The 26579-nt window shown below is 40.8% G+C and overlaps 1 protein-coding gene across 4 annotated transcripts; it reads left to right on the forward strand.

Moving 5' to 3' along the window:
* Window positions 1-824: 824 nt before the first annotated feature.
* On the forward strand, window positions 825-24674 carry LOC308106485 (RNA-binding protein, mRNA-processing factor 2a-like). Of its 4 annotated transcripts, XM_080458264.1 has the most exons (9): window positions 825-890; window positions 11977-12214; window positions 15333-15410; window positions 16727-16765; window positions 16992-17054; window positions 18518-18668; window positions 20618-20781; window positions 22430-22502; window positions 23529-24674. In XM_080458264.1, the coding sequence occupies exons 2-8, from the start codon at window positions 12161-12163 to the stop codon at window positions 22493-22495; spliced, it is 615 nt and encodes a 204-aa protein (XP_080314390.1). In that variant the 5' UTR covers window positions 825-890; window positions 11977-12160; the 3' UTR covers window positions 22496-22502; window positions 23529-24674. The 4 variants fall into 4 exon arrangements, with proteins under 4 accessions (XP_080314390.1, XP_080314387.1, XP_080314388.1 ...); XM_080458261.1 differs by lacking the exon at window positions 825-890 and having other exon boundaries at window positions 11762-12214; XM_080458262.1 differs by lacking the exon at window positions 825-890 and having other exon boundaries at window positions 11762-12214; window positions 20618-20766.
* The last annotated feature ends 1905 nt before the right edge of the window (window positions 24675-26579 follow it).

Genomic DNA, 26579 nt, shown 5'->3' on the forward strand with positions numbered 1-26579 from the left:
TTTTACTCTGAGTTTTCTCTTTATACGTACATTAAATCTTGTTTCTCTTGTCAACGTGAAGCACATTGTTGAGGAAATAAAACATAAATAAACTTGCCTTGCTCTCGTCTGCTCCGATTTCACAACCAAATCTTCAAAACGTTGGTAAAGAGGTAGACACGGTTGCCTCACTGCAATCTATCCTGAGTTTCAGGCTTTTGGTGAGGAAACTCTTGTGTTTCCCCAATGCTTGGTTTGTTTGCTGCAGGAACGCCATCTTTCTCCCACAGTCCAAACGCGGGGCTCTGAGGGGACTCAGTTTGCTTGTGGGGGTGAATGGGGTGACTGCTTGCCCCTCTGTGTGAACCGTCTTTGCCCTTTGTGACTCCAGAGCCCTGCGACCATGAGTTGAATAAAGGCGTTTAAAAGATGGATGAAGCATCACTGTAGATTGACATGAAGCCTCCATAGAATTCAATCTGTAATGTAATGACTGAACTTTGCTGCTGCTTCATCAAACCAATTCAAGGGGCTTCCTCTTCTCTCCGGAGGCCAGGCTGCAGTCCCTCGCTCCTTATCAGTGAGCCGAAAGGTTTGTCACACAGACGGGCCATTGTGAAATTATCCAACACGACCCAACAATGTAATCGTGGTTGCAGATTTTAGCCATTGCGTAAATAGTGAACACAATAAATGTTTACACGAATCTAACACTTGCACCCTTTTGGCTTATTGTTTCGGTCGATGGCATGACTGATAGCTTAAACACTTTTTGTGTTTTTCACCTCTGCGCTGCACAGCGGGAGCAGACAAAGACGAAGGCCGTGACATGCTTCTGGAGGAAATGGAGCATCTGGAACGCTGGACCTCCTTTGGGAGTGTGTGGAGACCAAAACAAAGCCAGAACAGAGGTGAGTACTTACATAGATCAACGACGGGGCCACAGATGAAGCCTCAGAATATCTTATTGTTGTGTCAAGTCTTCTGATAGTGTAAGTAGTGGAAGTTCTCCTTTCTTATAGATTCCTCAAAACTATCTTTCATTTCTATTTAGCTCTTTTACTCATATCTTGTCATTTCGGACAGGAGCCGCCCTGCATACTTCTAGACGATATTCTAGAATCTAGATCATCTAGAAACCACCTGATAAATTCACCTTTTCCTCCAGATACATACTTCATTCCCCAATACTTCCTGAGTACTACCAACCACGTTATTCACCAGTTGGTCATACTTCAACTTTCAATATCTGACAGCTCTTAAATATTGCTGTGTATTTTTCATGGTACTACAAAGCACGTGTTACTTTTTAGGATTTTAGATAAAGTCAGTTTAAAGGCCGATTCATAATTTCCAATTTTCCCAATTTATGTGACCGAGCGGACTGAGAGCACCGACTGCGCTTGTGCCAGAGCAACCAGCAATAAAAACAGACGCCTACTGAGCACATTGTGTGGGGAAGTCTGCCGGCATCCCCTTCTGTACAATCGCAATTTAAAAGAAAACAAAGATAGGCTCAGAACTCCTGGAATTAACGATGAATAACTTTAGGAAAGGAGGAGAACGCCGCTCGCCAGATGGGGAAATATTTCCGGGATTGTTCTGTTCCGGTAAGGAATGCACGCCGACATGAAAGCTGAAATGTATGAATGGAATCGTGTGTGCATCTGCTGTCCGTTTGCAAAGTGAAAGCAGTCTGCAGTGCGGAAAGTCTGGAGGAGTCTCATCTGAAGAGGGACGATTGTATGAGAAGTCACATCAAATAGACTCACCATACCAAATTCACTCTCTGTGTCTTCCTGATAGTCATTTTGTCATGTATTTAGGCTGGAGACCATTTTCTTTTCAGTCTATATATTACAAAAGGTTAGATTCAGTGTACACTTCAGAAATGAATGGTTCATCAATACCTAAAATTATTGTGCATGCATGTTGCTCTTTTTAACATTATTGATGATAATTTTGGCGCTAACTCAGCGTTTTTTTGACGACTAAAGGAGTAAACACAATTTTGTTGTTTACATCTAGTCTGTGCACTTGGTGCATGTGCTACATTCTCCATGTTCCTGCTATGACACCATTTTTACCATGGTGGTTACTTCAGTATGTGTTTTTAATTTCTTTTTTTAGTATGATACTTGAGGTTTTCTTTGCCTTTCTAAGAGGATTTGCATGTTCTCCCTGAGCATACGTTTTCTCCTAAGTCGGACAAAGCAGCATAGAAAATAGCTAGACGAGAGGATGGATGGATTTAATGACGCTGGCTCCATCATAGCGTCTCAGTTTGTAAATATTCTTCGTGGCAGATGAAGGAGCAGAACATTTCAAAATGACATACTCGACAGATCAACATTTCCGTGAATCAAATCAGTCACCCGCCAACGACAAAGCTTGTTTACCTCCTCTGTTGCGTGTTCTCAACCTATTAAAAATATGCCTCCTGTGAAAATGTCCTCTTCACATAGACGTCAACAACTAAAATCTGATGCAAGATGGCAGCTGTAGCGCCGCTTCAGACTGGTGGGGTGACTTCAGACGAAAGCAAATCATTAAGCTCTTCTTTTCTCTCACCCTCTGCGGCGCCATTAAAATCAATTTCTTCAGCCTTTTCTGTGTGAAGTTGTAACATACTTGGCGGCACCTCAGCGTTTGAATGTCCCTTGTACCGATGACGTTAAAAGCGAAGAAATGTTTGAACTATGAGGAGGTTGATTGATTCCCACCAGCTGAAGCTTCTCCTTCGCCCTCCATCTGTCCTTTCTGGCCGTCACAGCAGGTGTGACGGTGTCTCACAAACGTGGCAACTAAATGGATAAATGGTGCTACCGCTGGCTAAGGCCCCGGTTACACGTTTTCAAGCGAAAACGCAAAACCTTCGTTGTCTTTTGGGAGTCTGGTCACATGACAACAGTGCTGAGAGCCACTGAGAAGGGCTCCCAAAGTGGAACTTTTTGACAACGCTCCAACTCTGTCATCGTGTGAATGAGGGAAAACGTAACCCCCAGGAAACGCTTAGGATCGTTCTCCGTGTACACGGTGGAAATGCTGTTACTGCGCATCCGCACCACGGCCGTAGTAAATAGTTCTCCTGCGCATCCAGAATAGACGGACAATAAGAACAATGTTCACCTCCCAGTTCATGTTCTCCTGGGACTTGGTACTTTTATAGTCGACATAATAACAATCCATCTTGGCCGTCTGTCCAAATGAATGTCTGTGTACTGCCGTTGTTAATGTAAATAGATTTCACTTATATAGCGCTTTTCCACCGCTTGAGCAGCCGCCAAAGTGCTTTACACTGTTGATCACAATCACAACGTCCTGCTCGACTAATAGACTGATTGAGAGACGAGCCGCTCTACCAACTGAGCCACAGCCGCATTTATTGCGTATTGTTCTCTGTGTGCACGTGTGCGTGGTTTCATTACAAAAACAAACAACAGCACCCACTAGTGGTGTAACATGAAAACACAACATTTTCTAAAATGAAAACACAAAAACTTGAAGCATTGTCATGTAAACGGGGCCTGATACTGCATTCCAGGTATTACTTCACCAAAATGGTAGGTCGAACCACAATGACGGGCTCGTTTTAGCTGAATGTGTGTCTACGTGCAGATCTGTTGATTAGCATTAATGTATTCATGAATATGGGCTATTTATTGGACAAAGTGTTCGGGAGACGTCACAAATGCGCCTCTCTCGCACAGCGAGTGGGTGAAAAGCCTCAAAGTTTCCTCGAGCCTCCAAATGGATGTTTGGCCGTACCACAGAGGACACGGAGAACACAAGCTAAGTGCTTTAGCAGCGGGTGAGGCTAACGCGGGTGGACAGGCTCAGTGTGGCGTGAAGCAGAAGAGTGCTGTGCGAGGTGACTTATGGGACAATGGGGCCGCTTTTCGCAAATAAAACATGAGGCTTATCCAGAGCCTCTGAACTATACAGTCTCGTTCCTGTCAGGTGTTTGTGTGGGGGCAGGAAAAAGAGGAGGGTGTCTGATTTAATGGTCCTGAAGTGTCTGGATTATCGGCTGGATACAATGAAGAGTTACTGGAACAGACCATCTTTTCTGTTAACCATGATTCCTCTTAAACATCACATTTTTTCCCTTTTCTTCCTGTCAAACAGATTTATTGGTGACAAAACTGTCTAATCTTATGAGTAAATTTTATAATTTGGTCAAGCTTTGTATGAAAACAATGTGCTGCATCTATAAAGTGAAATATACAAATATTTTAAGGCTTCAGTTTCATCAAATTACCTATCTTAACTGGATAGTACCATAAGAAGATTCTCCTCATAATCTGTTTGACTCCAATTTTTCCTTTCAGGGTAGTTGAAAAGACAAGTTTATGGAGAATTTTACTTCTAAAATAGACATTATATATCTATATGTACCGTTAGGGCTTTTTGTAATTTGTGTTACATCTTGTTTGTAAATGCCAATCTTACATCCTTGCACTGTATTCGCCCCGTTTTCAAGTGAAAATGCCAGATTTTCATTGCCTTTGGCAACGGTTCTCGGAACAACTGAAAATGCAACTTTTTGAAAATGGTCCATCTCCGTGGAAACAAGCAAAGTGCAATTTTCTAAGAATGCTGTTACTGTGCATGCGCACCATAACTGTAGTAAATAGTTGTTCTGCACATGCTCAGTAGATGGACAATAACAACACTTTCCTCCAGAGTGTCATGACCCTCAGGCCAGATTATCCCGGACTTGGTAGTTTTATTGTTGACATTCAACTGGAATAACAATCCAACTTGGTCGTCTGTCCACTAGAATGTCCATGTGCTTCCATTGTTAATGTTTATAGCATATTGTTCTTAGCAGGCATGTTTATGTGGTTTCATTACTAAAACAACCAACGGCGCCAACTCATGGCATGGCCTGGCACTACATTGTTGTTTGCAGTTACTGTGGAGACGGACTTAATTTATCAAAACATTTCTGTGTAAATGTGAAGCTTTTCTGGAATTAAAATGCAACGTTGTTGAAAATGTTTATTTTTTGCATCTCAATCTTTTTTAAAATGACATAAATCAAGTTTTTCTCAACACACGATGATTGCTCTGTTAGAATATAAGTGAATCTGTCTAAAAAAAATGAGACGATAAGAAATGTGGTCATGTTGTCAATGCAGGGAGCAGTCATCTCTAAAACATATTTATTTTATTTCCTATTACTTGGAGACAACAAACTCTGTCATATAAAGTCAATCTAAAAACAAAAATAAATCCTCCATTATATAAACGATCCATGCCAGCACTTAGTAGAAGGACCAAGCCTGGAATTTTAGCCCCAAACGACTTGGAAAGTTTTTCTTTAAAATTCAAGTGAAGAGACATATAAATAAGATATATTTTGTGCGGTACATGTGTACAAAGCTATCTTTGGCCATGAGGATGCAGTGACATCTTTGGGCATAAAAGGTTCAGAGCCACAGTGACTCATGTTTGATTTCTAAATCTTTTCTGCCTTTTCAACCACTCGTCACAGCAGTTTTTATTATTGTTTCAAAAAAGCAGCTGCATGACAAAGCTCATGTACTGAAAGCTAACGCTACATTGCTTAAATTGCATTGCACTCTTCTCAAAAACACTCAAAGTATAACGGCCCGATTACACCAGCTGGTTAAGTCAGAATTTTGTTGCCTTGTATCATGACAAAAATGTGATTTTCAAAGTCAAATATAGGTACTCTTTCTCTCTTTAAAGAGTTGTTTCAAGATATTCAACTATATGTTACTTGACAACTTCTGGTGTTTAGTCTTTTAAACTCTTATGGGTGCAGTGTCTCCATGTTTTAGGTCTTTTAGTGCTGAAACACCTGAATGCAATGATTGCATTGAAGCAGGAAGACATCCGCGGTCGCGTTTACACTGTTTTCAATTGAAAATGCAAAACTTTCATTGCAGTTTGGGGTCCGTTTACACGACAATGAAAATGCAACTTTATGAAAACAGCTCCCAATTTGGAACTTTTCAAAAATTCAAAAAACTCTGCATGAGCACCATGGCCATAATATATAGTTCTTCTGCACATGCACAAATAGATGGACAAAATAACAACAATGGTGGCCTCCAGAGTGTCATGTCTCTCAGTCCATTTTCTCCTGGAACGTGGTAGTTTGAAATTGAGTGTCACCCGGAATAACAATCCAACTCATGGCCTCGCATGCTCACTAGGTTTCTGTACAAATGGTTATCGCGTGTAAACACAAAACCTTTCTTAAAGGGGCCATATTATGCATAACTCACTTTCTAAAGGTTTTCCAAAGGTACTAATCGTCCCCATGCCTGGAATAACGTCCCAGAAGTGAAGACAGTCTGTCCTCTCTCTCCCTGGCTTGTTTCAGGTTTAAAAAGTGTGTTGCTCCAACCAGCCAATCAGAAATCAAACCCTATATAGTGTCATCGGGGGTTTAGCCAATCCCAATCAAGGTAAGCCCTCCCTTTGACTCCTCCCACAATTAGGCAGCTCTGCTCTGGCACATGGCACCACGAGAGGAAGTTCTTCCTCCTCTTCCCAAGATGGGCATGTGGGGGCGGAGCCAGTCCAGCTCACACAGACACAGCAGATTCTGAATGCAGCTCCTATGATCCAATATTCAAATGGAGGAAAATCAAGGAGAAGCTGGATTTGGGGCAATAAACTTTGAATTTGAAGTTTTTGCACCAATGAGACCATGTGAAAGTGTTGACAAGCTGGAAGATATGACCCCTTTGAACAAAACTGCAAAAACAGTGTGTTTTCATTTAAATTGTCATATAAATGAAGGCTAAGTTGTTTTTTAAGCACATTTATAATGCACTCATGAGTAAATGGAAAGTGGGAAAGAAGTGGGAAGAATACATAGAAATTCTACTTTCCTCGTGGGAAGTTCAAACATGACATCACTCAATACAACTGGAGTTTGTTGTGCATGAGTGGAAGTATTTCTTTGTCAAAGTTTGAGTGGAAACAGACTTTATTAGCTTAACCACCAAAAAATAGTGTCATTTTAATATCGATAGCAGTGATGTCTGTTAATATTATTGCCATTATTTCATTCAGGTGTTTTGCTTATATGGGGATGAAAACCACCCGGTGGAGCAGTGGTGAGCACTCTCGCCTCACAGCTGTTCTCCCTGTGTGTGTATGGGTATCCTCCCGGCACGCTGGTTTTCTTCCACAGTCCAAAAAACATTGACAAGTATAGAACATTTATTCTGTGCTATTTTGTGAACAAATGGGGATAAAACAGCAGGAGGTTCATCTGTTAAAAGAATCAAATCATTATTTAAGGAGTACATCATATAAGTAGTGAACTACATTTTAGGTTGTGGAATATGAGTAAAATTACAAGAAATGCTCATTAACATACAAATGGGCATCACTTAATTATAGTAATATGAGTATTTGTGATTATAGGATAATTATTGTCAATTGTCCTATTGTTGTAAATTGTGAGCAGACTGCACGAGTCCTGTTTACATTGACGAGGAGTACAAAGATGGCCGCCTCCTGTGCATTAAGGAGTACAAACTGTATGTGTTGAATAAATGAATGATCACTCAGCAGCACAGTCAATATTTAATAGGCAGTGAGTGTTACTGAAATGACTAGCACAGCATAATGTATGGCTTTCTTACACATTTTTAACACTGCACTGGGATACGGTTGCACAGCTCTGCTCGGTACTCTATTTTATCATAATAAACCTCAGATCTCTACTTATCATTGTAATTCAACCGGACTCATTTGGAGAAATAGTGCTGGCCTTCACTTTTCATATCAATCTGAAGCAGAAACATCCAAAATATCTCATGTTCCCAGGATCTGTCCGCTCCCAAAATGTAATGGGTTGATCCTTTGTTAATGAGAAATCATCCCTGAACTCTTCATACAATTCAGGTTAGTAGTTTTTGCGAACGGTTGGTAAGATAAATTCAAACCAGTCAATAAACTAGAGCTACACTCGGTAGAGTGTAAGACTTTCACCAACGCCACATTTGTTTGTGGAACTGAGTTAGCATTGCTAGCATGATATCCGTTAGCTCATATGAATGCTAATAAGCTAGGTCAGGTAGCTACGTCACTGTGAAACACTGAGCAGGGAGCGTCTCCAAAACTTCATGCAATTCTGGTGAGTAGCTTTCGTGAAAAGTTGATTAACTGCATCGATACTAATAAGTAAATATAATGTATACACGCAGACGAACACATAACCGTCTCGGCCCACTTCGTTGGGCGCCCAGTTTTCATTGGTCACCCAAAGTTACGTTGGCGAAGTACCCGCTAGTGGCTCATCGTGAAAATAGCATCCTTTTCAGTGCTTCTGCTGTTGCTGTGGAAACGGATATCATTTTCAGAAAGCTGCCGCGTAAACACAAAACTTTCCCGAAACAAAAACGCAATAACGATGCGTTTTCACATGAAACGTTATCGTGTAAACGAGGCCTTAGCCTCAAAGCCATGCTGTCGGGTTGGTTGTCTTATTTAAAACATGCAAATGCGACAGCTATAGGAGAGGTTTTTTTGTTTTGTTTGACATTTCACTGTATTTTGAACTGAAAGGTGATGAAATTGTCTATATTTCACAAAACCAAACAATCACTACGGAAAATGACTCCAATCTTATAATAAAGCCAATTTTTATGATTTGTATGTTCTGCACCACAAAAAAAAAACCAAACTTTAATATTTAAATGTAAAGGTTATCATGACACTATTTCACTAGTCCGGCCCACTCAAGATAAACTTTGGCTGTATGTTTGCGCTGAACTAAAACGTGTTTTACACTCCTGCACTACATCGTCCACATTTCTAAACCTTCTGATTCATGGTATATCATCTACTATTTGCTTTCTTTTCTTATCCAGCAGTTCTTGCATCTGTTCTTCTGGTTGTGCAGGGTTTTTGAAATGTGGGCTGCTGAGGCCGCTCTCGTAGAGCTTAAACCACATTGTTACTGCCCACAACTCTCACGTCACCACATGCTTTCTCTCAGCAGTCATTTTTGGTTGTATTCCGGATTTCCTGGCTCACGCTGACCTAACATCTAAAAATCCATCCATCTTCTGCACGCCTCTTTATCCAGCTCAGTGTATCTTGGCGCTGGAGTCGATCCGGGCTAACAATGGGTGAAGGCAGAGTACATCCGGGACAGGTCACTGTCACGGGGCAAACACATGAGGCCGACAGCCAGAAATACTCATATTCACACCTTCGGCTGTGGCTCTGATGGTAGAACGGGTTCTCTTTCGATTTCAACGTCACTGGTTTGGTTCCGATGGGTGAAAGTGATTAACAACAACACTTTGGCGCTGCAGCAGAAGGAAAGGTGCCGTAGAAGTAGGAGGAAATCAGATTATACACGAGGTGAACATGCAAACTCATAAAAAAAAGCCTGCACTCGAACCCACAACATTTCCACTTCAAGACTAGTTTTAACCACTTCTCTCACTTTGTGCCAGTGCTGATGGCTGCTGGGACACGTCGGCAATAAAGAGCACAACTTCCCTTCTTTAATCTCTTATCTTCTCAATGCATGTCAGAGTCTTTTCATTGGAAATAGCTGGTGAGTCTATATCTAGTCTGCAACTGTCATAACTGTCACACTTGTGGTTATGCAATAAGGTTTGTATAGTAATTAAAAAAAAATTATTTTATACTCAAAATAAATTAAAATGTGTGTCTGCCTATTTGCTTTCATCATGATTTCTTTTATAAAAGAAAAGGGGAAATATCGTGACCTTAAACTATTCGAAAGGTCACATTTCCCTTTTTTTGTTCATTCATTTATTTATTTTTCTGTTTTTATTTACTTTAATTTAATTTAATCTGATAATATTAGATTAAATTAAAGGTTAACAAGTGTTTTTCAATTACATCCCTCCATCCATCCATCCATCCATCCATCCATCCATCCATCCATCCATCTGTGAGCTGACTGTGGAGTTTAAATCTGATTTTTTTTTCTGTCCTTATATGTACAAATATCTCCTCCCATGAGTTGATTTGCTCTTTGTTTCTACATCTCTGTACATCCACCACTTGGGTTCACTGTGTTCACAAACACGTGAAAACTCAGCCCAGCTTCACTATTTTTAGATAAAATCATTAAAGAAGTACAGTGAGAATACAGCCGTCCACTCGGCCTTCCCTCCTCCTCTTCCTCCTCCTCCTCCTCCTCCTCCTCCTGCATGCCTGATTGTGTTCTTGTACAAAGTCAGGAAACCGTCTGGCCTGTGAGAGCTGCCTTGTTGTGAGGAAACACGCAGCATGGCGGGCTCACGTCCAGGACCGAGCCCCAACGCACAACATGAGCCCATTCTCCACCCACACCATTCCTACAACAGTCACACACACACACACACACACACACACACACACACACACACACACACACACACACACGTCTTTCATCATAGAATTCGAATACACACAATGTGGTATTTTTCAGGTTTATATTTAATTTTCTGTGTACAATATGCATGATGGATTTATGTCTGTATTTTATTGGGGTAGTTTTATCCCTGTAACCACTTCCTGTTGTTTCATTCATCTTTTTAAATAAATGACCTTTATCAAATCAATAAAATCTAATAAAAACATCTTTCTGACAAAATATACATTCCAAGGTATTCCAACGTATTTTGTGATTGTCCCATACATTCTCCAGAGAACAATAAGTTTTATTTTTCTATGTATTGAAATGTGTGCTGACTGAAAAACCCATGAAAAATGTAAACATACAACTTTTGTTGGGTTATTCTAAGATACTATTATTAAAAATCGAAACACACATGAATATTCATGTACAAACCCACAACCACAGATAGATAGATAGGTAGATATGCAAATTACATACATACATAAATACTTAAATATAAATACAAATACTTACAACACACTGGAGAAGTTCATAAAATGTTCTTTGTTCAAATTGAAGTTGTCAATACCACACCAAAAAAATCTACTAAGTTCAACTTACATATCAGAAATATGTGATCACTATGAGCATGTTTCTTTTTCTAATGCATGTTGTTCAGATAACGTGATTAAGAGGGACTCAATTTACTTAATCTGAAGAGATAGAAATGTGTGGCATGATTAAATTACAACAATTAAGGTTTTTTTTGAGTGCACTATTTAAAAAAATTAAATTTTCCCATTGTGGGACAAGTAAAGGATCATCAATCGATATATTATAACGTGCATTTGAATATTTCATTGTATCTATATATCTATTTATCCCACGTATAAATAAATAAATAAATAAATAAATAAATAAATAAATAAACTGAAAAAGAAAAAAGTTCAGTCATTAGAGATTTAAATTAGGACACGTAAAAATAAGTGAATTAAACCATAAAAATTCTAGTTTAATAGTTTATATATTTTTGTTTTTGGTACAAATAAGATAAAAAAAATCATGAATAAAAAAAAAAGTAATACTATGAATTTGACTGGTTGTCTGAGGGCTCAGGGTCAACCTTCAATGGCTGTGCGGGTCCCACAGAAACTGTGATGCGGCCGGTGGTGGGCCCGGGGGGGGGGGGGGGGGGGCAAGAGGGCCACCAGGGTCCATGTCCATGATGGGGGCCACCAGGGTCCGAGAGGGGCCACCAGAGGGGCCGGGTCTTCCTCCAGCAGCTGAGGCGGATCTGCAGCCTGATTACTGCGCACAGCAGACTCCAACATAATTGATGACCTAATTGAAAAGCAGGAGGGGGAGGGTGGAGAGAGGGGTGGGGGGGGTCTCTGAGAGAGAGAGAGAGGGAGGAAAGTTTACTTCTACTTCCTGCGCTCAGTCCCACAGCTGAGGGCATTGATGTGAGCGCAGAGGCTTTTCTGCTTTTTTACGCGCACTTCTTTCCCCCCATCTCTCACCTTCACACACGGAGCACCTAAATCCACCTTTCTTCACCTTTTAGTTTTAGCGCGCGTCTGTGTTTTCTTTATTTCCCCCCCTCCTTCCTCCTCCCTTTTATGAATGATTCTCTCTCGCAGTATTTCCTCCAAGCTCTCCTCGGATACCTCTCCGTCCTCGTCCGACGCACGACCTCACCTCGGCACCTCGTCTCTCAAGTTCAAGCGCCACCAGGACTTTCACGGCAGCTTCAGACGCACTTGGGGGAAATATCACACTGCGAAGAAAAGCCTGATAGTGTGTGCAGCCGAAGCCACCGTCACCATGAGCCTGAAAGCGGACGCGGAGCCCAATAACAACGTCTCCATCGAGGAGGAGGTGAGTCCCGACAAACTTTTCCCGTTTCCCCGCTGTCTCTCTTCCAAAGCCTCACCAAGTTTAATTGTGCGTAAAAAGTTTGGCTGCTTTTTTTTTTCACTCTTTTTTTTTTGTGCTTTACACCTCAATTCACCTCAGACGCAAGGTGTGCGCAATGAAAGCGCATTCGTGCACCTTCTGTACAAGATGTGCGCTAAAACTTGGTATGTCGACACTCGAACGTTAATTATCCCCATTTGTTAAAACTACAACAGTCAATTTAAATTGATTGGAACCAGCCTTTTCCTCTTCACCTAATTGACTGAAGCGTCAGTTTAATTCTGCCACATGCACAATGTATGGAGATTGTTTTAAAAGGTGAAATCAAACCCAAATGAAATGCATCTCTATTTTAAAACCGGCTCTTTAATGCTGATAAATAAGCCCAGTTAACATTAAGAAATTAAAAAAATGTGATCTAAATTGAATGAGGCTTGTTTCCATGATTGTTTTGTATTTCTGTTTTCATCTAAATGTTGTTCTCAATTTAATATTTCGGAGGCTCAACTTCACCATGTAGCTGTCTATAATTGTGCATAATATTTAAGCTTATCTTCTAATTTAAAAAAAAAAGAAGCATTAACAGTAACTTTAATAGGATTAAGACTTTTTTTTTAATACGGCTGCCACTGCGTTTGTGTGTGGCCAGCTATATTTCCTCTTTAATGACTCCTTATGGAGAGACACTGAGGGGAGCTGTGGGCCTCTTGTTGCTCCTCCTTTGTTCCCATTGTCTTTTAACAAAACCTTGCATGGCCACTTGACTTTTTCCAGCCTAATTTAGGTTTTCTTTCCTCATTGTGAGGAAGCCATTACAGGGTATTCACTCATGTATTCTGACTAAAATATTGCATCCAAAATGTTGAAGGCTACTGCAAGACTTTAAAATCAGGCTAAATATGCAGCATTACATGTCAACTATACAATCAAATCTTGTGCAGAGTGCTGTAAGATTTCACAATTTCTAGTTGAACAAATCTGTTAATAGTTTGTTCTGTTAAAAAATACACTTAATGTCTTATCAGACTTATTGGGTGGTTTAAGAATGGATAATTGCAGACATGTTTGTGTGCACAATTCACACTTTAGAGTGCAGTTGTATTTTATTCATTTAAATGACGCTTATTGAAATATTCTAGGTGTTGCTGAAGGCTTTTCAAGGCCTAGTTCTTCTTTTTTTTTGCCTCAGTATAATGTTAATGGGGGTATAATCAAACACTAGTAGGTATCATTTATTTGTAAAATAAATTCATTTGGGAAGTGCTAATTTGACTAAGATTATATTGTGTACTATGATATATATATTGTATAAACAATTATCTAATTGTTTTTTTCTATATTTCTGCAAAAAAGTGCACTTGTCTCATCTAAGGATCTTACAATAAAATGTTTTCAGTAATTGGCTCAGTTGGTTTTAAAGAGACCTCCATCAGGTGAACCAATAGTGTGATTATGATATTGTAAGAGAAATAATCATGATAAATAGATTTTCCCTGTATTTTAACACTTTCTTACACTTTGCTTTTTTCTCAACCAATAATAGTAAACAGATGCACGAGAAGAGATGCATGGTCACATGCTTGATAAAAGGTTAAAACCAAAAGTGAATAAAGATTAAATCAGACTGATGATTCCTTTATGTTTATTTGCTATAGAAACGTAAATGTAATTGATTTAAAGCGACGGCGTGCACAGACTTTGTTTATGCTGTCGGAGCCGCAGAGCCATAGAGAAACGGGAGGATAAATTTAAAACCTCCAGCTGGGCCGGCTTTCAGTGGCTGTATGTGCCGACTTGTAAATGGCTGAGCGGCACCTGAAAAATGCCGGAGGGCCGGTGGGGTTGGGGCCACGGGTCAGAGGAAGGAAATGGTGTCACGCTGTGTGCTGTTGTCCATTGCTGTTCCTCTGTCGGTCCCATTGTACCGAGGGCCTCCCTCCCTCCCTGCCGGCTGGGAACTAATGGGCCTCGCACTGCACTGTTTATTTTCCCGGCCACACTGGACTCTACACTGCACCGGCTCTCCGAGGCCCGTTAGGTGGTGGTGGGGAGGGGTCCAGGGGTTCCCCTCAAGATGAAGATGATCCTCCATGATCACCGCTGAGCTCAAAACATGTTGGAGAAACTCCGAGCGGAGCGCGCGGGGGGGGGGGGGTCGTCAGTCATGGGGTCAGTCACAGATGGTTGGGTGAGGTATTAAAGACATTATTTTTGACTCATTGTTTTTTGAACTCTGGTGAAACAAAGCAGGCGTGTTTTGACTGACTTTTGAGGGTTTTCAAATTAAAGGTCAGGACCCAGCCAAGAGGTCACAGCATGGTGCAGTGAATGAAAACAATCTTCACTCAATCTGGACGACTTGATACAAACATAATCTGATAATCGAAGGCATTTCTTGCCTCAGAAAATTTAATCTTTATGTACCGAGCTTGTCGTGGCTTAAAATCCATTTCATCATAATTTTGAGAGGAATAGGTTTGCATTGAAATTAGTTCTTTTTAGATGATTTTGTGTATTCCACCATGGTCGGACTAAAAGAAGGGAGTCTTATGTTATTATTTTTTACTGGTAGGTCGATTAAGAACCAGATCTCATTTACAATGACGACCCGGCCAAGAGGCAGCAGTGAGGCACAGAGAAAAACATAGAAACAGATGTATACATACAATAAAACAGTGTCACAAAACCTTAAACGTAGTAGTATTTACAGTGATTTTATATTAAACAAATCGATGTGCAGTATATTTGTCTGTCGCGCTTGATTCTGATTTTAGTCATTTGCAACAGAAAAGTGAAATGAGGTGGGAGCTTCGGGGATGACCATACTGAGGAACCTAAAGAACAAAGGCTGCGACTTGTGAATATTGAGAAGGGACTGTAGACGTAGTTAAGTTGCAGTTGCACTATGTTCCAATTTCTTTTAGGTTTTAGACGGTTTGACTCGCCATCATGGAATTCCTCATTTCTTTTCTCAGTCATGATCATACATCTTATCATAGAGAAGTATATATTTAAACAAAACTCCCCCATCAACATTAAAGTGTTTGATGACCAAATGCATTTTTCCGTCCGGTTGCAGGTACGGACTCTGTTTGTTAGCGGCCTCCCGGTCGATATCAAACCACGAGAACTTTACCTTCTCTTCAGACCTTTTAAGGTAAGATGCAACATGTGACCACTGAGGCATTTGGAAAGAGTTATTGCTTGTGTTTGAAGGATTTCCTCCACATGGAGGGCGTACACTACCAGTACCAGGAAAGCACCTGTCCTCTTGCAGGGTTTCTTTTTTTCCTCTCTCTCTCCACTCTTTTTTTTTTTTTTTTTTTTAATAACCGCTACAGTGCAAAACTTCAGAGGTTGTTTTGTTTTGTTTGTGCGTGGTCCAAACGCCCCCTCCTCTTGTCCCGGGTTTTGCATATATGGAAATGAGGCCACACCATTGTTCATCCACTGCTGTGTTTTGTGACTGTTCTCCAGTTCCATAACTCCCCTCCCACCCTTGTCCTAACTAACCAAATTGGAAGTGGTATCCCTCGCACATGGATGGTCTTGTGGAATGTGTAAATGAGTAGCTCTCGCGATTGGCCAACCAATCCTCTCCATGACCCGGCTCACCCACCGTGTAGGGAAATTTTTTATTTCCTCTCCCAACATTTACACTTTGTGAAACCACTGAAATGTTCGAGGGCTCTGGCCGTCTTATATCGTTTCTCTTGATACACAAAGCAAACATGGCACGGCGTGGGCAAATAGTCTCATTCGGAGCTCTAAAATCCACAATTCAACTTTTTTTTTTTTTTTTTTTTTCTCTTTTAAAAGAGAAATCATTTACTGGCTGCTGTTGTACGTCTTGTTTTTCTGTGAATTACTCAAACTGAACCTGCTCTGGATCATGTGCAGTTTTTATTTTCCGTGGCTGTAAATCAGGATAAGCAGAGATCCCATCTATCAATACTCCAGTCAGGCAAAATTCCCCTCCATTTCTCAGGAATTCACTCATGCTTTAACGGCCCCGTTGCTGTTTTTTTTAACTCCGTATAAAGCAAGTGAATTTATTTGGACGCGATTCTGAGACTTATTTTTTTTCACGAGCTTATCTGATAACATGTGCTCGCCCCGTTGACGTAAACGGTCCGATTTACTCGTCATTACCACTTTGAGGATGAATTTTAGCCGTCGAATCATTGACGGCTGCGTCTGCTGAAAACGTGCATGTTTCTTCCTCTAACGTAAGAAAAGCACAACCCTGTCGCAGCAGGAGCCAAGACGGCCTGCAGCCAAGCTCATAGGGAAGGTGCACACACACACACACACACACACACACACACACACACACACACACACACACACACACACACACACACACACACACACACACACACACACACAGGCGCTTCAGATAGTGAGGTGTTCATGCCTGACTTCCTGCATGTGACTCCAGGGTGGATAATTGGCTATCTTTCTTCCCCGCAGGGTTATGAAGGGTCACTGATTAAGTTGACGTCAAAACAGGTGAGAGTCCTTCCATTAGTCCTCTTGCGCGCCGCAGAAGTTGCCACTCAGTTTGTCGATGGAAGATTTAATGAGATTTGCCTCTTCTTGCTGATTTGATGAGACGGTGTTCCAACTCTGCCTGACTCTTATTGTTGTGATATTGAAGAAGAGGGGGGTTTTGTGTGTTGGGCTGGAGCCTCACCGTAGCTTGCATTGACACGTTTTCTTCCCTTTTGTCTTCCAGCCTGTCGGGTTTGTAACCTTTGACAGTCGCACTGGAGCTGAAGCTGCAAAAAATGCACTGAATGTAAGCACGGACTCATTTTCACCTTTTTAATTTCCTTACTGATTCTCCTGATTTGTTAATCTTTTTTATTTAAGTGTTTTTAGGGCTGCACGATATCAAACACGTGGTTATTTTGTTGAGCAGTGCCGTCTCCATATGACTTGGAATCGATAAACACTGAACCGTATGATGGTGTGTTTGTGCTTTGGGATTACTTTATTTGCTTCCTGGACCTGATTTTAACCGCATTTCGTCTTTTTAAATCAAGTGTGTACCTGTAGTTCGTACCAGTGTCGTTTCAGTTCTAGAGCAGTTGACTTTTTTTTTTAATGTTTAGTCATTTTTCCAGAGCTTTTGTGCTTCAGGCAAGTTGCCACCAGGTTTGATATGTTGAAATAATTGAGTTGAATACAGTCGGTTGTCAACACTATGTAGTGCAGCACGGCTCTGTTTGATTGGCTAAAGAACCAACGTAAGAACCATTACGTTTTGTTTTTTTTTCACAATGTTTGCGAATAAATCCGGGATATATCGTGCAGCCCTAGATTTTAGTTTGTGTTCTAACCTTTTGCTTAAACCTTTTAAAAAAGATTGATTCGGACGTAAACAATCTTCTCTCCAATTTACTTGAAAGAAATCTCAAAGCCAACCCATTTTGTCTTTTACAATTCAATGGCAGGGCCATTTTTGGGAAAGAGGCCAGAATCCCGTAGCCTTACGGTAGTTTTACTTTGACCTTGATACACATCTTTCTTAGTCTGATATCTTTTCCTCATTTTGCATATCACTGCTTTACTGTAATACCTGTTCTCTAGCCACATGTGTAGTGTTACCTGGACACATCTTCAGTAGTGTAACCTCTTATTTTTGTCACCCAGTAGCCCACGTTGGCAGTATCTAACACTTCTCTCTCATAGCCTAGCCTTCCTTATGAGCATCACCTCTTGGACACACCAGCAGTCACACACACACACACACGAAAAAAAAAAAAAGACACACACATACACCCAGATACTACTCACCTGCATGTGGGCACAACGCTTAGGGCACAAGAACACACGCAGGGTTCAGCCACTGTTTAAAAAGTAAAAAATAAAAAAAGACACTCAAAAGTCTCAATGGCCTCCTTCCTCGTCTCCTTTTCCTCTCCGGCACACGCGACGCGTGAACGCCTCCCTCTGCTCGCCTGTGCTCCTTCAGCTCATACGGAGGAAAAAGGGACGCGAGCGGTGCTGAAATATTTCAGAAATGTGTCCTTCAATCTGCCCTCCTTTCCTTGACGATGATCAGTGAAAGCAGATGGGTGGCGAACGTCAAAACCCAACCAGCAAACGTGTTCAGATTGAAGGATGCACGCTGAGTATTTGCAACACGCTTCGGGGAAGGAGGCCGTGTGAGACTGCTGAGCTACAGCCCCTCAACATCAGCCCGCCTCCCTTACGATACCATGTCCCCCTTCCTCCCCTCCTCCGTCTCTCCCTCAGGGTATCCGTTTTGACCCCGAAAGTCCCCAGACCCTGCGCTTAGAGTTTGCTAAAGCCAACACGAAGATGGCAAAGAGTAAGCTGATGGCCACACCGAACCCCACAAATATCCACCCTGCTCTAGGAGCACACTTCATTGCACGGGACCCATGTAAGTTGTACGGCTGCACCACTCTAGGCTCTCATCCACTCTCACCTCGGCAATGCCAGTTCTCAGCTGCCCTTGTTGCCCTTTCTTTCCAGAGAAACCCGTTTTCTGTGATATTTGAGGCCAGTGGGCAAAGGGGTTTTAGAGACATTACCTAACCAATCAGGACTAACTCACCTCCACGTGCATGTGTCATCTTGAGTTCTTCAGACAGCCGCTTTGCTTCTGTCCAGCTGGGAAGGTTCCACTCTCACAGGGTTCAGTCAGCGGGTACTTCTCTGCTCTCTTTGCCTTAAACACCTGCTTGATTCGTGACGCTCGGACAGGTGGTTGTTGACCGTGTTGAGCCCCGTTCAGAACAGACTCCGCTCGGTGGAAACAAAGCGTCTGAGCAGGAAGAGGGAGCTTAAAAAAAAAAAACCCGGCAGATTGCACACAGCAGAGGTGTCGGAACAAAGAACGTACCAACAGAAGTAAAGGGGATCACTGGAGCTTTCTGCACTTTCTTTATTTCTATTCGGTTACCAGCACCAGTATTTTTCTGATTTTTAAGATTCACAATTACAATACAGTAACATGCAATTCTTGTTTGTTTTTTTTTATATTTCATTCTATATAATTAAAAGTTGCTATCTGCCATATGAGAATGAAGCACATGTCACAGTTTGGACACCTGTTGCAGTGAACATTGTACTTGATAAATATCTAATCACAAATAAGCAGGTGACTAATGTATTACAAGACTCAAATTACTGTCATTTAGTAATATTTTATGGTGCTTGTACAATTTTTGTTTTTCCAGCATGTAATCCTCAGATTTGAGTAGAATTTACAAGCTGCAATCTGCTTTCTTTACTATTGGAATAGATGGACATTAAAAAGCTGCTCTGCTCACTGTGCAAAATGATTAAAACTTTGAAATATAAAATAAAGTCCAATATGGTTTCAGTAGTTTCACAGTAGAATCTAGTCACTGTGGCCTAGTCATACCCCAATTAAATGTAAATTCAAATATTGTAATCTGCATATTTATCGCCAAAAAGTTTTATCGACAAATCAAATTCCAATCATGTGATTTTTATGCACTTTGTCAGAAAATGTCCCTTGAACGTTATCTTATACAGGTACATTAAATATAGTCCCAATATTGAATACGTAGTAAATTGCAGTTAAAATAACAAAATTCAGTGCTTTTTGTAATAAAATAGATTATGGTCACAATGCAAACAAATGTTTGAAATAAATAGTTTTTAGTCATGCTGGTTCTTAATTTGAAAGATTCAAAATGAAATTTCTATTCCTGTTATTTCTCTTCAAATTAGTTGCATAAGAATCATATTCGATAGAATTTTATAGTTGATTTATCTCTGTATGTTAACATACAGGTTTGACTATGCAAATGTGGTTAAAACGCAACAGTACTTTGACAGCTTTTTTTCCTAGAGTATCTTCAATATTTGAAGAGTTTGAGAGCTTTTACTTTTTAGAACAGTTTACGTATTGCAACAGTAGTTGTACTGGAGTACAAATCTTCAGACCTCTCTCCTCCCCTGCAGTTAAGCGCCATACTTCCTGCTCTGCTGCTTGTTGCAGTTCAACAGAAGCTTAAAGGATGTTTTGGATTGAAGGGTCGAGATGCTTTCAGACTGACTGGAGTTTATGTAGTGTTTTATTAATCCAGTAGTTTCATGCAATGAGAAAGTAAAAAAGGAGACGTGTCCATTCACTTTGCAACAATAGGTTGTTGAACTGCGTTGTTGGGCAACTTGTAATGAATGAATCTGGTCTGAATCTACAAAGACGACACAATGGGAATAAAGCCTATCTGTGCATAATGGTATTGTTAGACATTCTTACATCAATCTTGTGTATTGCTTGCTCACATGATGCAAACGCCTGTTAAAGGGTGGGACAATCAGCTTTTTGTCTCCTCCCACCCCGTCCTTCCTCAGATGATCTGACGGGGGCAGCACTGATCCCAGCATCACCGGATGCCTGGACCCCATACCCTCTGTACACCACGGAGCTGACTCCAGGCCTTCCCCACGCAGCCTTCACTTACCCGGCGGCTGCCGCCGCCGCCGCAGCCCTCCACGCCCAGGTGAGGGACCAGCCGGTGTGTTTCTCTTCTCTTGATTACTCGGTGTACTTTCACCCCTGACTGTGCGGGCAGCTTCTGTAGTGGCAACAAAACAGTCAACACCAACCTGATCTCATCAAAATTGCACCAATCAAAGTATAATTTCCATTTCTCCCACTGAAGAACCTATAAAACGATGTTTTTGGTATCATTTCACAGTGAGAACTTCAAATGCGATAATAAAGGAAGTAGAAGACCTTTATGTCCAGGTCAGAGGTTCAGATTCTGGAAGTGGTCCCCTTGTGGCTCTCTTAGGTATTACAATAACAGAATGTTAATAAAACTCACTCTGGTATTGTCTCCACAATTTCACACTACTATAAAAGATGGGAAGATTAACATTTGTATTGAAGACTCTATTTCAAACAGAAATTGTGTACTCCAGGCTGGAATTGGCTTTCATGGAAAGTTTGATTTTATAAAAAAAAAACAAAAAAAAAAAACTTCTCTGGCTTTTTCCTCTCGTTGGCAGTACCGTAATCGTCACAAGGCATTTTTACAGAGAAACAAAACCGTATCACATGAGCAAGAACAGATGATGGTGAAAAGAAGAAACCTGCAGAACCAGGTTCGGAGGTGGAGATAATGTTGGTAATGTTCCGATTGAAGTATAGAAAGAGGGAAACTGCGGGGACAGGGCAACAAGCAAATTGTTATGAGACGGCTCATCTGCAGTTTCTTCAGACTTGATTGCTTTATCAATCCACCAGTTCCACATTGAGTCCTGCATAAAGCAAAGTGGTTTTTTTTGGCAGGTTTTATTTATTTTCTAACTGAAAGTGGGTGCAAACCTTGTGATCTAACACCATTAATGCAGCAGTGCAGCTCGCTGCGAGGGATTGGGCTGGGCCTTTGCTGACAGTGAACTTTAAATGACCCGACCCAGAGAAATATTTTCCATTGCTATTGTTACCAAACCTCCTGCTTCAAAGTTAGGAGGTAAGAGTGGCGCAGAGTGCTTCACAACAAAGTAGGCAGCGGCTACATTGACTGTGTTGTTGGACACAGGAGGCTGAGGAATGCAAGGTATTTGCTTGGAGAAATTGTCAGACCTGATGGCTTTCTCTGGAGGTGCCAACTTACTGTCCATGTCCTTGTTGGAACATAAGCTGACCGGGTAGCGACACAAAGGGGGGGAAAAAGCCTTTTAATTGCATTCTGATGAAAGATCCCTAAATGCCCATGCTCTTCCCACTAACCCTCGGCCTCAGTAGTTTGACTGTAAATGTAGGAGTCTCCAAACAACTGTTAACTACATGCGTCCACACACACACACACACACACACACACACACACACACACACACACACACACACACACACCTCTGCAGTCCAGTCACAGGTATGGAAAGGTTACAGGTCTACCAGCTCGGAGCGTGTGGAAATGTTTAACACAGAGGTCCCTCTCTCCACATTTCCATGCCTGTTAATTACTTTAGAACTATTGTCCTCAATGAACAGCTACGTGACCCACATTCCCATGGCTTCAGTGACCAGGACTTAAAGGGACAGTCCTCCTAAACCTGCCTGTTTATTAAAAAAAAAGTGAGATTTGATGCATGAAACCTGCAGCACTGAAGCCTGGTGTTGGTCTGGTGTACATGATGATTTTTGTGTTTCTTTAGATGCGCTGGTACCCTACTCCCTCTGAGACTTCCCAGCCTGGATGGAAGTCCCGGCAGTTTTGTTAGATATTTAGTGAGTAACCTTTGGTCAAACAGTGTCTTGTTTAGATTGTAAACCCCCCCCCCCCACATATGATCCTCTGTGCGAGTTTCAGTTTACATTTTGTAGTTTGCTGTATTCTTGTCATTGCCGTCTAAGCTGATGTCATGCAAACTGAAATACAAAGGCCCAATGGGGCTGGTGATAGTCCTCATTTTGTCAACAAATCCTATTAAAGGATCCAAACTAACATATTTGTCCTTAATATCTTGTACCTTTCCCCAACTGATCTGTAGTTTTAGTTGCAAATGCGCTCGTGTAAATATTTGAAACTAGCTGGTTGTATTGTCATGCGTCCTGAACCTTGGCTCATTTTCTTTGAATTGTGTTTTTTGTTTTTCTTGGGCTCTTCAGGCAGCAGATATGATTTAGTCTGTTACCCCTAAAAAGTCGGCAAATTTTCAGCTTTTTTGAAACTAACTTTTCATAATTGACTAGAACAGAAATGGGAAAACGCATCAATAGGTTATTAAATCATATTTATTGAAAAATAACTTGACTGGCTTTGAATGCGCATCGCTATCAACCCTTTACTGTTTTTTTTGGAATTCTCATGGGATTTATTGACAAATCAGAATCTCTTTATGCTGATGATGCCCTCTTTTCTTTAGGCTCAAAAAAAGTGAAATGTGCTGGTTGAGTAGCTTTACCACAAACATGGTCACTGCAAGCAGACTTGATCTGATGGTATACACTATCAGTTTAATCTTTTATTCTTTCCAAATTGCTAATTAAACTTTGCAGCTTTGACTAGAATCAGAAAAACATGGAGGCGCATGGGCAAATAAAAACAGATTAGTTATTGGCTAATGTAACTCTCTAGTGATTTTATAAAAGTATGAACTGTTCTGTAGTAGGAAAAGACACCAACACTTGGTCAGGATGTACGTTGTGAGGAACACAATGACGCCAGCCTCGTTTTTAGGTTGCGTTTGTTTTGAAATGACAGATTTGCTGGCGTGTTGTTCTGACTCTTGTCCCCCTCTTGTTTTCCTCCAGGCCTCTGGAAACCACACCTTTGTCCAGCTGAAGTGAGGTTTGCCGAGCTCGTCATTAATTTAATCAGGTTTATTTAATGGACAAATGTGCATTACTATAAACAAACAGTATTTATATCTCCTCCCGATTGTCTCTGGGGGGAGTCTGAGTTATGAAACCATATTGCTGTCGACAATCTGAGCTTATCTTTGGCAACTATTGCGGTACCATCATAGCACCCCCCCCCACCCCCCACCCACATCACACACACACACATACACACACACACACACACACACACACAAAAACGCCCCTACTCAAACTCGATGGATCATATTTGCTGAAGGAAAACATTCAAGTTACCGTTGTTGAGCTAGTCCTTCCGCGGGTTGCCGCTGCTCCGGGAAGGTTTAGAAGAGTCGTTGCATGTTAAAGTCGTCTTGGCATGAATTTAGAACGCAGAGTTCTGTGTATCCTAATTTTCTTAGTGTTTGTGTTGCCTCTTTACCTTGGCCTAGACAGCAAAATGTTTTGTTTTCCTGTAGAACCTTGGTCTTACCTCTGTGAAAGCTAGGCTGTTGTGTAAATGGCTTATCTCGCATGGACCTTGTGAATGCATCCCTACGTTCCGACAGTCCCAGTCCTGATGATCATATCAATGTCTGTCATTATTTGAGCAAAGGAAAGTACAAATGTTTTTGTACTTTTCTTTGCGTAATGTATATTTATGCATTTTTGTGCAACTAAATAATGAAACTGTATAAGTTGGATGTTTAGTCGTCTCTTGTGTTTTTGGTGTTAATTTTTTCGATCCTATAATCCTGTTGAAGTAGTTTTAAAGAAGAAAAAGTGCAATTTGTTTAAAGGGGAAGTGGGTATTTGTCAAACAGAAGTATTCTGAAGGTGGCGTGCGCCATTCTGCTAAAATGAGATTGCTGTAAGACGATCTTTTCAGAATGTGAAACTGGACTACAAACGTGAAGGTTTGCTGTTTTTTCTTTTTGGTGGGGGCCATTCTGAAATGGGAAGCAGGATTTAGACTGATGGAGGAATTTAGTTTGTGGTTTAGAACATGTTTGTCTTTGTATCTGCTGTGCATAAGATGTAAAAAAAAAAAAAAAAACAAAAGTAATAATCCCATCTTATGAATAAAAAGAAGTGAATGCATCTCGTGTTGTGCACCTGTCGTTTATCACTGCAGCCAATCGGAGTCGAACACTCGGACTCTCGGAAAGAATTGAACTCTGCGGACGTCAGATGTTCAGCATCAATAATTCATGCTAACTTTTCGTTTGTAATGCACCACTGCATTAGTGTCTGTTTGCATCATGTGCGGCGCTGACCTCCACACTCTGCCCTCATAAGCTGGAGGCTGGTAAGATGCTCGGCCAAGCGTGTCGGATCCTCCAGGGACTCCTGAGCGACTCCTTCCCTGTATGAGCATCTGCCTAATTGGTGACTGAGCGGGTGGTTAACTATAAACGTTTGTTCATTTTTGTGCTAATTAAATAAAGGTTACCGCCCAAATTGCCATGATGGAAAAGCTCGGCTTCATCTGAGGCACGTTTTAAGTGTTTGTCCTGTCCTGAAGGGCCGGCGGTTTAGTTTGCAACGGGTTAAAACCATGTTTGACTAGTTTGAAGCGATTTACTATAATTAACAGGTTAAGGACCTTTTTTAGATGACAAGACATTTTCTGGTGCATTAGTGAAATTCAAGGCTGCGTTTACTCAACAGTGTTTCACTCATTTATTCGTTTCAGAAAAGTTCTGCGTCGACACGGCAACGTTTCGTGAACTGTCAGTTTGTGCAGAAACATTGACGTTTTCCTGTAGGGCCACTAGTTGGTGCTGTTGGTGGGTTTTGTAATGAAACTACCTGCATGCACTTTGAGCAATACAATATAAACATTAACAGCCAATTCATATAGACCGACAACCAAGTTAGTTTATCATGGTGACTGTCAAAATAAAACTGGAGACTCTGGACTGGAGTCCTGATGCTCTTGTTGCCTTGCGTGTTTGTTTGTTTATGTTTATATAAGGGTGCTCGGAGCCACTGAAACACAAACCGGCTCCCAAGTTGAAACTCTTAAACAACCCGTCTCCATGTAAACGGGCGAGAAACCAACTTTTCTGAAACGCCACTACTACACATGCGTACCGCGGCTGCAGTAACTAGTTCTTCTGCACATGCATGAGTAGATGGGTGATAACAATGGCGGCATCAAGGTGGCATGCCTCAAATATTCTGCTGAAACTTGATAGTTTATTGTCGACCGTCACTGTAATAGCAACCCAACTTGGTTGTAGTTTGACAGTTTGATCAGGTTGAATTTACCGAAAGGCATCCCGAGCTACATCAGTGACCAGAAACGCTTTAATGCGAAGGGAAAATTAAAATCTACAAATTCAATGCTTGAACATTTTACTTATAAAAACACTGCTGTGTTAAGGCCCAAAACACGGTGCAATAAATGTTTTTATGCTGACGTAAGAAACTGTGACAAACAGATCATACTTGATCAAGTACACGTTTTTTTTTTTTTGCCAAATACAGAATAGTTTATAGTGAAACTGGAGTACTATGAATGAATAGTGAGATTTAAACCAGTCGTTTGTCAGTGATTTTTAAGATGCATTTATTTCTACCTTTTATTTAAATAAATGGTGTGTAATGTTATTAGCTTATTTGACATATATGCCATTAAAATACACTTCAATAACACGTTTATGTTACAATTTCTTATGATTTCAGAGGCTGCCCTATAAAGAAACTACATATTTCTGACTTGGTGAAGATAAACTGATATTGCATTTACAATTTATGGAAGCTAAATAAAAAAAGTTATAATTTCAAAGTATTCAACTCAAACTATTAAATCAAATTTATCATTTAAAAATATTTAATGTATATTTAAAGTATTTAAAGAACTTTATTTTTTGGTTTTGTATGATTTTTTTTTAAATTTTTTTTTTTTACAATAAGTGTGAAAGACTAATTCACCTGCTACTTGTATTTAACCACTGTGGTTAGTTCTCTTTTGTGTCCAGGTGCTTGAATGTAATTGTT

This window comes from Lipophrys pholis, assembly GCF_963383615.2.
Source record: "Lipophrys pholis genome assembly, chromosome: 2".
Lineage (NCBI taxonomy): Eukaryota > Metazoa > Chordata > Actinopteri > Blenniiformes > Blenniidae > Lipophrys > Lipophrys pholis.